Source organism: Oncorhynchus kisutch, linkage group LG1 (assembly GCF_002021735.2).
Source record: "Oncorhynchus kisutch isolate 150728-3 linkage group LG1, Okis_V2, whole genome shotgun sequence".
NCBI classification, from domain to species: domain Eukaryota; kingdom Metazoa; phylum Chordata; class Actinopteri; order Salmoniformes; family Salmonidae; genus Oncorhynchus; species Oncorhynchus kisutch.
This window is the reverse complement of record NC_034174.2, coordinates 67,581,442-67,592,177: the sequence shown is the minus strand read 5'-3', so window position 1 is coordinate 67,592,177 and position 10,736 is coordinate 67,581,442. Positions and strand designations below refer to the sequence as shown.

Sequence of the window (10,736 nt, the reverse complement as noted above, 5' to 3'; positions counted from 1 at the left end):
AGGTGCCCCTTTCAAAGCCCCAGCCTAAAGGGGCTCAAAACAAAAGTGTCATTATTAAGCACGTGGAGTAATGAGTAGGATTCTGTTTTCACATTCAAAGGTGATTGCTTTCAATAACAGCGTTTTATCTGCCTTACCAATGATAACTCGTTTGAAAATTCTAACATTGTAAGGAAAGAAGATGTTGTATGCACCATGACGTAGACAACGTGACCGATCGCAGCAGATTACTGTTCGATTTGAGAATGTGCTCCTCCCTCACCACTTTTTCCCCGTTCACGACCGGTGCCCCGCGGCTCAGCATAATCGAATTGGCCCATTGGTGTCTCCGCAGTGAATATGGCGGATGCGGAAGGGGAGTCGCTGGAGTCGTGGCTCAGTGAGTTACATGCTTGGAAATGAAATTATACGTACTTCTTTATGCGTCGTTTTAAATGGGCAAATTCACAAATTGGCAATTCACAACTACATCACCAGTGCCAGCTAGATTGTATATTTTATACAAATGGCAACAATGGCTATGTTCATTTATTCGTGTTTTGAGTCAATGTTTGGGTCATGAGAGGTGGCTTGCAATGAGCTAACGTTAGCCAGCTATCAACATGTTTTGGCAACAACAGTTCATGTTCACAATGCACACTGAATACGACCATTTGTTGACTCTTGTTAGGTAGCTAGCTAACTAAGCTTATTTTTTTTGCTAGTTGTCAAGATTTTTGGAGTTAGTTTGCTAGCTAGATAACTTAGCAACTACTGTAGTTGTTTACAAATCACTCACCAGCAGACTACACAACTCTGTGACTAGCTAACTGCCAACCTAGCTACCTAATTTACTGCAAGGGCTGCCTGCATTCGACTAGATCTTGCTGTACTTGCGTCAAGACGAATGTGCTGTAACTTTCATGACATGTTTGACATTCATCACATTCAGATGTCAGCCATCAGCAGTTTTTATAAAGGAGCCTCTGAAAACTCAGTCAGAGATAGATATTCATGTGACCCCCCCCCCCCCCCCCCCCCCTACAGACAAAGCCACCAACCCATCCAACAGGCAGGAAGACTGGGAGTACATTATAGGATTCTGTGACCAAATCAATAAGGAATTGGAAGGGTATGGATGCTTTTCCTATGCTCTTCAAGTAACGTAATGTTAAGGTATTAATTTCATTGTAATCAATAAGGTTTTCTGAAGATGTAACAATGGTTGTAACTTTTTACTGTTGTCAACAGCATAACCTCAAATCAGGCTCATTTGGAACTGTTGAATCCTTAAATTGTTTGAGATTTGTTCTGATATTATATGATTTTAATTTCAGCCCACAGATTGCTGTGAGATTGTTAGCCCATAAAATCCAGTCCCCACAAGAATGGGAGGCGATACAGGCTTTGATGGTGCGTAAACATCCCACTCTTACATTGAGTATTTGTCATTTATCACTAGGCCTATAATTCTTAGAGCTTTAACATTGACTTCTCACTGTTGCAGGTTTTAGAAGCTTGCATGAAGAACTGCGGGAAAAGGTTCCACAATGAAGTTGGGAAATTTAGGTTTCTAAATGAACTCATCAAAGTGGTGTCACCTAAAGTATGTAGATAATATCAGATGTTTTCTATTTTCTTTAATCCCATAGTTCTGTATGTAATTTGTTGCTTTATTAAAATGGAATCCATCCAGATGAACCCTGTTCCTGTTCCAGTATCTAGGTGACAGAGTGTCAGAGGTGGTGAAGAAGAGAGTGGTAGATATGCTCTTCAGCTGGACACTCTCTTTACCCAATGAGGCCAAGATCAGTGATGCTTATCAAATGCTGAAGAAACAAGGTAGGATTTCAGCATTTTAAAAGGACCCTATTTCAGGTTTTCATTGGTTTTTAGCCAATACTGTAAAGTCGCCATGTCACTTCTAACTGTTGCCTTTTTTCAGGTATTGTCACAGTTGACCCTGAGCTTCCTCTGGATAAGACACTGATGCCGTCGCCCTCCTCCCGGCCCAAGAACCCTGTGTTTGAGAACGAGGAGAAGAGCAAGGTGAGATGCTTCCTTCTTATGATGTTTGATGGAAGATTTTTGTATACGGACGCTATAAATTCACTTTGTGAAGAACGTGTTAATCTTTCATAAAATATGTTTGATTTCTGTCTTTGGGATGTAAATAGCCATAATCTATCTAGCCTATGCTATGTCATTACAATAACAATTACACTATAAAACCCGCCTGACTATCTCACCCTCTCTCATTGGTCCTGGCATGTTTGCATTTCTGAGCTTCAAGTTGATCGATGATCAAAGATGTTTTCTCAAGCCCTGGGATCTGTCACAGGGATTGGCTGCTGTGACTGGACCCTACTGTGGGAAACAGACTAGAGTACTAGAGACTCTGACTTATTATTATCTCTCTCTGTAGCGACTGGCCGAGCTTCTGAAGAGCAAAAAGCCTGAGGATCTACAGGAGGCCAACCGCCTGATCAAAAACATGGTCAAAGAGGTTAGCAGTAGTTGTTAGGCAGTAGTTGTGTAAACAGAGCTGCTACACAAACATGATGACGACCATAATGATGACAAGTGATTGAATCCGGCCCTCTGTCAGTCACTGTATCCCAGTGGGTTTAAGGCAGGTGTGTGCTGTGTTTCAGGATGAGGTGAGGCTGCAGAGAGCGTCGAAGCGCAGCAGCACCCTGGAGGAGGTCAACAACAGTGTTAAACTGCTCAACGAGATGCTCAGCCACTTCAGCAGGGACCAATCAACGGACGGAGACAAGGAGCTTATCAAAGTTGGTCCACATCTTACTTCACTATCACTATTGTAGACTCTTCCCTTCATAAAATCGGAGATAATCTATAAAAAGTGTCTAACTTTGGAAAATAAAACGAAATTGCTTCCAGGACAATGAAAGTTTTCTTTAAAATATTTTGTTGTTAGAAGCACATTAATACACTTTGGAAGCATATATGAAATGTGTTGTCATCACATAATATTATTATTGGTGTTGTTTTTTCATTTCAGGAGCTTTACGGTGACTGTGACAAGTTGAGGGGGACTGTGTTCAAGCTGGCCACAGAGACAGAGGACAATGACAGCAGCTTAGGTAACCAACACTCCATGAGGCCTGCCATCTTATTGTCCAAAATAGTCAAATCCCTCCCATCATTGGTCATATTGATTGATCCTTTGTGACCTTTGACCTCTCGTGACCCCCAGGTGACATATTGCAGGCCAGTGATGACCTGTCCCGCGTCATCAACTCCTATAAGAGGATTGTGGAGGGACAGACTGTCAATGGAGAGATGGAGCCACTTGGACTGTCAACTACTACACAATGTAAGAACATGACGGTTCACAGATTTTATTTTCTACCAGGGATTATCAATTTTTTCCTTTCTGGGGCCCAGGTCTGGGGATTCTTTACAAAATAATAAACCCCCCCTTCATCTGAGATCACATTGGTGTATTATTGTATTTACCATCTTGGACTGTTTCACCCTAATCTTTGTCTCTTTCCATCCCTGGCCAGGTACCAAAGACAGCAACCAGTCTGAGATCCTGGTAGACCTGGCTGGTCTGGACCTCCAGAGCCCCTCCCCACCAGAGCATCCTCCTCTAGCCCAGCACGTAGACTTCATCCCAGCCGACCTGCTGTACGGGTCTGCCCCCCTCCAGGATCTTCAGGCCTGCCCTGCCATGGAGGACCCCAGTCCCAGAAAACCCTCTGCTGCACTGTCTCTACTGGACAAGGAGCTCCTCTCTCTAGGTACAGCACATCCTGTATCAACACCTTTGTATCTGATAAGAAAGCATTAGTCTTCTGTATGTCTTTGTGATTCATGTTTTTGACATTGAATTCACATAGTAGACTCACCTAATCCCCACATATATGGCCAAAGTCTCTCCCTCTTCCGGGAAATGTAGGTTTTCTTGATAGAATAGGAGAATAAATTGACTGATATATTGACTGTTTGTTTGTTTCAGGACTTAATGACCCAGTTCCTGCAAAAGATGACTTGAATAATCCGTGGAGGACATTTTTGCAGGTAAAATGGCCATTTTCAAGTGTCCTAACCAGTCAGTACTTTCAGAAGCATTTATCTGGGAGAAATATTTATCCTTCCTGGAAATATTTATCTTAACTATGTCAGCTTGACACACATTGTTTAATGTGATGTTAAACCCCTTCTCTTCCAGGCTCCCAACCCAGTTTTGGACCTGTTTGGCAGCGCCCTCCCAGCTACTGTATTCTCTGCAGCTTCTACGGACCAGTTAGGAGCTTCTACAACAGAGCCTGTTTCTAAGACAGCCGCCCCACAATCCTCAGTGGCAGCCTCCTTCCCCTACCCCAGTGCTGCTGCCCAGGCAGTCTCCGCCTCCCTGAACCACAGTCTGCAGGACCTGGACATGTTGGATTTGGGTAGCCCCAAGAGGTGCTCATCTCTACTACCAATCATACTTTATGTTCCTGTGAAGGCTAGATGCTAGCTAGCATGTACCACACCATGTAACTGTGGAGGCTTGAAAGTGGATAACTGAAGTAATATTTAAATGCCACCAATTGGCGTTATTGCTTGATCTATTCTTTTGAGTGTATGCAGTAGGGATGGGCGGTACAGAGTGCAGGTCTAATGTCCATCCATCTGTCATCATCTACCATAGCATGCCTGGTGTGATCAACACTGGCGACCTGTTTGGGATGGGTGAGGCTATGGGTACCACTGCCTCCCCGAGAATTGGGATCCCCGCCTCCAGATCCAGCCCTCTCCCTCTGGGTATCCTACAGGCTGCTGCTGCTGCAGCCCCTACCTTGTCCCCTAAGACCCAAGCTGATGACAGCCCCCTTCTCCGCTCCCTGTCCCCCATCCTGATTCTCCCGCTGGGGCAGGCCAGCCCAGCCAAGTTCCCTGAGATCTCCCTAAGTAACGTCCACGTCCCCCTAGAAGCCATCAAGCCAAGTGAGTCCCAGGAAGACCTTAGCCTGCCTTCAGGAGTTTCTGGGTATTGTAGTCTGGTCAACACAGATGGCTCAGTACAGTGGCTGGAAGTGCAGATACTGAGTGTTTTCTTCCTCTCTCTGTCATTCTGTGATGTTAAAGGCAAGCTGTGTCCTGTGACGGCCTATGATAAAGACGGGGTCCGCGTTCTCCTGCACTTTGCCACCGACTGTCCGCCGGGCCGGCCGGACGTGCTGGTGATGGTGGTGTCCATGCTGAACACGGCACCTCTTCCCGTCATGAACATGGTCCTACAGGCTGCTGTACCCAAGGTAAGGTTGACTTGGACAGTGGACACTCGCGCTGTTGCAACCTATTCAATTACACTGTGGTCTGTACTTACACTGTAGTACAGGGATAATCAACTAGATTCAGCCGTGGGCTAATTATTATCTTGAGCGGATGGTCAGAGCCAGGACATAATTACAAATCATTTGTAGACTGCAAATTGACTGCAAGAAGATAATATTATAAAACCTTGCGTGTGGGAATAATGAGGAACAGATTCTCAACATTAAAATCACTTGGAGCTGATGTCCTGGTGTTTTGACAGTATCTTATGTCCAACAATGGAGAAAAAAAAGTTTGCTCAGAACCTGGGGGGCCAATTAAAACCAACGCTGCCTGCTGTAGTTGATTAAAAGAACTCATGAGCATCATTCTTGTAGCATACTTGAATCCTCACTCGCCTGACAAGTGAGATATGTTCAGTGAGGTACTGCTTCAGACAGGCAGTGAAGTTTGCTCAAACTATAATATTTGTGAGTTAATATATATGAACCGAAGCCCGTCTTCAAACTGTCACTGATAAACCCCCCCCATTCATTCCTTCCCCCTTGCCAGTCGATGAAGGTGAGACTACAACCGCCCTCGGGAACTGACCTGGCGCCTTTTAACCCCATCTTTCCCCCCGCCGCCATCACTCAAGTCATGCTGCTGGCCAACCCACTAATGGTGAGAGTCCTCCTAGTGTAGTCAATGAGAGTTATTAATCTGATATTTGCATGAGTTCAAAATGTGGTTATGGTATAATCAGATATTCCACTTAGCAGATGTGTTATGGTACATGTTTTTTGTCTGTGTGATCCCTGCTAAGGTTCAGGATCCATTATTCCATCCTTTGTTACTTGGTCTTTATGATTCCTTACATCACCTACCCATGTCTCATATCACCTGGATCATTTGTGTGCTTTAGTTTGAAGTCAAAATGATGCTACAATGCTAACCAGCAAGCTAAACTGGGATGCTTACTCTGTGTGTGTGTGTGTGTGTGTGTGTGTGTGTGTGTGTGTGTGTGTGTGTGTGTGTGTGTGTGTGTGTGTGTGTGTGTGTGTGTGTGTGTGTGTGTGTGTGTGTGTGTGTGTGTGTGTGTGTGTGTGTGTGTGTGTGTGTGTGTGTGTGTGTGTGTGTGTGTGTCTCTCTCTCTCTCTCGCAGGAGAAGGTCCGGATGAGATACAAGCTGACGTTCACACTGGGAGAGCAGCAGTGCACAGAGACTGGGGAGGTTGACCAGTTCCCCCCAGCCGAGATATGGGGGGCTCTATAGCCCCCCTAACCCCAAAATGGTGCCAGGGACAATACAGCAACACATGGTGGGGACAGCTTGAGTCAGTTGACGCTACAAAGACTATTTGGGGGAGAATCAATGTATTTGCTAATGTTTCATATACGAGTAAGTTATTAAGCGCTATTATCATTATGCCATTCGTTACATTGTCCTTCTGTTAGGTGTCATGTTTATTTATATATACTTCAAACCCAATCTTCTCTGAATGGAATTGTTACAGAATTGCTGCACTTTAGAAATGCCATACAGACTTACAATGTTTGGTTTTAGAGCAGTCATATACACTTGGAAATTTTACTTTAAACGGTCAAGAAGAGCCAGCCTAGCATGTGATAAGAGTGGAGGTTATCACATGATATACATCTGGCACTTACACAATACTTTTACAATGAACTACCAGTAATTGGACAGGGAAAATCTCCCGATTGTCACAGTTAATGGAAAAGAAGCCATAGACTAGTAGCATACATGTATCTCTTTTCCACCTGCCCCCTTTCACTTTATTCCAAATATGATACCTCAGTAGAAAATGATGGAGCAGATAACTGACAGTACAGACAGCTAAATGCTGAACACTTGCATAATGTTGTTGAGAAGGTCTTTGAATATATTCAAAATAATTATTTGTATTTTGGGAGTGCTATTTATCTGGTCAGGTGGGAATTTTCTATTTCTACCTATATATTTCTATTAGTGCTATTTTGACATGTTTCAGTTATGGGAGGTGGTGGCCTGCCAAGTTGTGTGACTGAGAATCTTTAAGTATTTATGTATTTATTTTTTAGGTGCTTGTCATGAAAGTATTGGTTTCCCGAGATGGTGTTAGTTAAGCAAGCTCTGTCTTCTGTTTTGAGATCAGTTTACTGCTGAAATTCTTCCCTGCATACTTAACTTTGAATGGCTTGGTAACAATTTAATATTAGTTTGTAGAAACCTGGGGCTTATCCAGGAGGGTGAAATATCGCAGCACTTTCAGATAGACCTGTATTGAGTAGAATAGGGAAGCTTGTTTGAATAGGGAAGCTTGTCAGCTCTATACATTACATTTCTATCTGCGACAGCTTAACCCTTGCATCCCCATTCAAACAGCCTATAGTGAAGGTGCTTTGCCTGCAGTGGTACAATAGGACATGAATCGGTATCTCAAAATAGGGCTTATGGTTGTCCCTTGCAATGTACTTGTATGTAACAGGAGTGTCTGACTGTCTATTCTGCCTGTCTGCGTTATGAAGCTATTTTCTGTTATCAGTACCAGTGTTACAATGGGAGGACTCTTCCAAACTTTAATATAAATTGTTGCTCTATTTATTGTCCATTTTAGAGATTGTGCATTAAATGTGTGGTTATTTAATGGGATTGAACAGAAGTAAGTACTGTATATGTATTTTCGAAGAACTGTTTTACCGCATGAAGAATTAGTCTTAATTTTAAAGAATTGCCACATGCTGTATGTGGTATGTTCATTTGCCTGCCCTAACCCACTTGCGCCCATACAGACGTTGATTTCCGGCGAGGAAACGCCTATAAATAATCAAACCTCCTGGAACATGTCATTTTACTTTTGTATTTTTAAGTTTAGTTTCACACCAACAAGCAACACTGGGCACACACACTGTGAATGCTCAGAAATGTAACACTGTGCACACACTGTGAGTGCTCAGAAATGTATCGTCATGGAAAAAGAGCAGCACAGACTGCTCTCCAAACTGGCGCAGATGGAAGTCGCGCTCCTGCCCAAGCTTCGTGGAGAAAGCGCAAAGTCGCTGAAGTGTAGCAGCCATGGCAGACGAAAAACCCAAGGTGAGCAATGAAACGTATTTTATTCGCAATATTTACAGTGAAGTTGTTTTCTCGTTATGTTGGCCTGTATGATATTCTGAAAACGTTTGAGGTTTAGAGCAGCGAATTTACTTAACCGGTTGATTTAGTAGGAAATATTTCTGAATCGGTCTGGACCGCTTGTCTAGGCTAACTGTTAGCGTGTAGTTAGCTAGCGAATAATATCAGTAACAATGTGGCTTTTGTGATTTATTCATGTTTGTCAGTCAAAATCCGTTTAATTTTCTAATTGAAATGTAATTCATATTCATGTGTTTTCTTGTCATGATGCAACCTAGATGGCTAGCTAGCTAACGTCGAGGGCCCGTGCCCAAATAACAGTATGGCAGCTAGCTACATACAGTTGTTAGCATGCTAACATGATCAATTAGCTTGTTGTAATTGTTATGAATCGGGAGTATTCCGTGCAGACCATTGCACTTCACAAGAATGTCTATCCAAATATAATAATCCGTGATTTGAAACTTAGTTTAATGTGAGGGATAGTTTAGTTCCTAGAGAATGTACCAAATATCCACTCCCTTCTCTAATCATAGAATGTTTTATTTGTTTTTAGGAAGGAGTAAAGACGGAGAACAATGACCACATCAACTTGAAGGTGGCAGGACAAGACGGCTCAGTGGTGCAGTTCAAGATCAAAAGGCACACACCTCTCAGCAAACTCATGAAAGCATATTGCGAAAGACAGGTAAGGCAACATCCATTGACTAACAAACATGCATGTGTAGGACATGGGGATGTGTGAAACTTACTCCTCAGCCTGAAGTATCCCCACTTGCGATAGGGAGTAGCTAGCTTTCCATGTGGCGCGGTCTGGTAATACGCTTCAGGAGGGAGGTCACGTGTGCTAACAGGGCAGAGCTCCCGAGTTCGCGCAAGGTATGAGCCGAATCAGGAGGAAGTGGTACTCGCTTCGTGACGTCCTGTATACATGCACTCAGACTGAGGGTTTTATTGCCATGCACAAGTTCCCTTGATTGAAGAATTGCGTATTTGCAGTTCAAATTTTTGTGTCTTGTGATGCCTTTCCACAGGGCCTGACGATTAGGCAAATCCGGTTCCGGTTTGATGGTCAACCCATCAACGAGACAGACACACCAGCACAAGTAAGTTGGTCGATAAGGTTTGTTATTGTTGGATCAAATCCTTGGTTCCTCTTATGTTTGAGTTGACTGTTCATTGGCAAATGGATTTATCCTGTGGCGGGGTCTGCCTCCAGGACCACATAGGGCCCCTGGAGGCAGAGGTTCAATCCCTTACTTCCTCTCCTATAATCCTCTCATCTGGCTCTCCATTTAACATTCTGATCTGAACCTGTCAATAAAACTTCAAAATACCCCCCCAAAATATATTTGAAAAACATGTTTTATCCTGCCCACGAAGAATGTTTACACGGGTAGAAAAAAACATAAATTGCTGATGCTATAACTGATCTTGACTATGACTTTTGTTTTGTCAGTTGGAAATGGAAGATGAAGACACAATTGATGTGTTCCAGCAGCAAACGGGAGGTTTTCTTCACTAGGGGCCTATGTTCCCCACCAACACCCCTACCTCCCCTGTCAGCTCGCCTCTACGTTCCCTAATAATGTATTTTCTGAAACTCTGCTTCTAACTCCTATCCCTAGGCACTTAATGCCAATCTGAAAAGATTGGATAGGTTTGACCAATATGTTAATATGACTTGCTGTGTTATAGCCGTACTTCCAATCCTTTCAGGTATACAGGAGTTGGGTCAATTTGGGGTTCAGCATACCTAGTTCTACACGTGTCAATACCATTCATTCTGATATTCACATAACATACGGTTGTATATTATTGAGTTTATTCTGTACATAAACATCTGAGTGAGAGTACCCATTGTCAGATCCTGTTTCATGTGCTGAACTAATCCAGCAATCAAAGCCTACAATTCTGGACAATGTCTTTTGGAAGGTGTGTAAGTTCTTTACATCTAATTCACCCGTTTTGACAATTGCTGGTCAGACTTCTGTTTTCAGAGATGGATTCTTTCTTTTTAATAATTGTAGATGTTGTTTGCGATGCAACTTGTATTGATGTTCTCCAATAAGCCTGCATTTAAATCGACTCACATGTTATTGTTAAATAAATTGATTCTTTTTTAAATATGTCTCTGTCATATATATATATATACAGTGCCTTTGGAAAGTTAAGACCCCTTAACTTTATCCACATTTTGTTAGCCTTATTCTAAAATGTATAAAATTATCCCCCCCCCCCTCAAGCTACACACAATACCCCATAATGATGACGCAAAAATAGTTTGACATTTTTGCAAGTTTATATAAACACTGATTACATTTACATAAGTATTTAGATCCTTTACTTT

At 42.8% G+C, this 10,736-nt stretch overlaps 1 protein-coding gene across 2 annotated transcripts; it reads left to right on the top strand.

The window, feature by feature from the left end:
- Window positions 1–250: 250 nt before the first annotated feature.
- On the top strand, window positions 251–10,513 carry LOC109888575 (small ubiquitin-related modifier 2-like). Of its 2 annotated transcripts, XM_020479736.2 has the most exons (19): window positions 251–379; window positions 1,027–1,111; window positions 1,317–1,392; window positions 1,487–1,585; window positions 1,698–1,821; window positions 1,925–2,028; window positions 2,405–2,485; window positions 2,634–2,771; window positions 3,005–3,086; window positions 3,200–3,319; window positions 3,513–3,749; window positions 3,968–4,029; window positions 4,181–4,416; window positions 4,646–4,941; window positions 5,083–5,252; window positions 5,824–5,934; window positions 6,416–8,347; window positions 8,943–9,492; window positions 9,846–10,513. In XM_020479736.2, the coding sequence occupies exons 1-17, from the start codon at window positions 340–342 to the stop codon at window positions 6,524–6,526; spliced, it is 2,172 nt and encodes a 723-aa protein (XP_020335325.2). In that variant the 5' UTR covers window positions 251–339; the 3' UTR covers window positions 6,527–8,347; window positions 8,943–9,492; window positions 9,846–10,513. The 2 variants fall into 2 exon arrangements, with proteins under 2 accessions (XP_020335325.2, XP_020335337.1); XM_020479748.2 differs by lacking the exons at window positions 251–379; window positions 1,027–1,111; window positions 1,317–1,392; ... (11 more) ...; window positions 5,083–5,252; window positions 5,824–5,934 and having other exon boundaries at window positions 6,583–8,347; window positions 8,943–9,074; window positions 9,421–9,492.
- The last annotated feature ends 223 nt before the right edge of the window (window positions 10,514–10,736 follow it).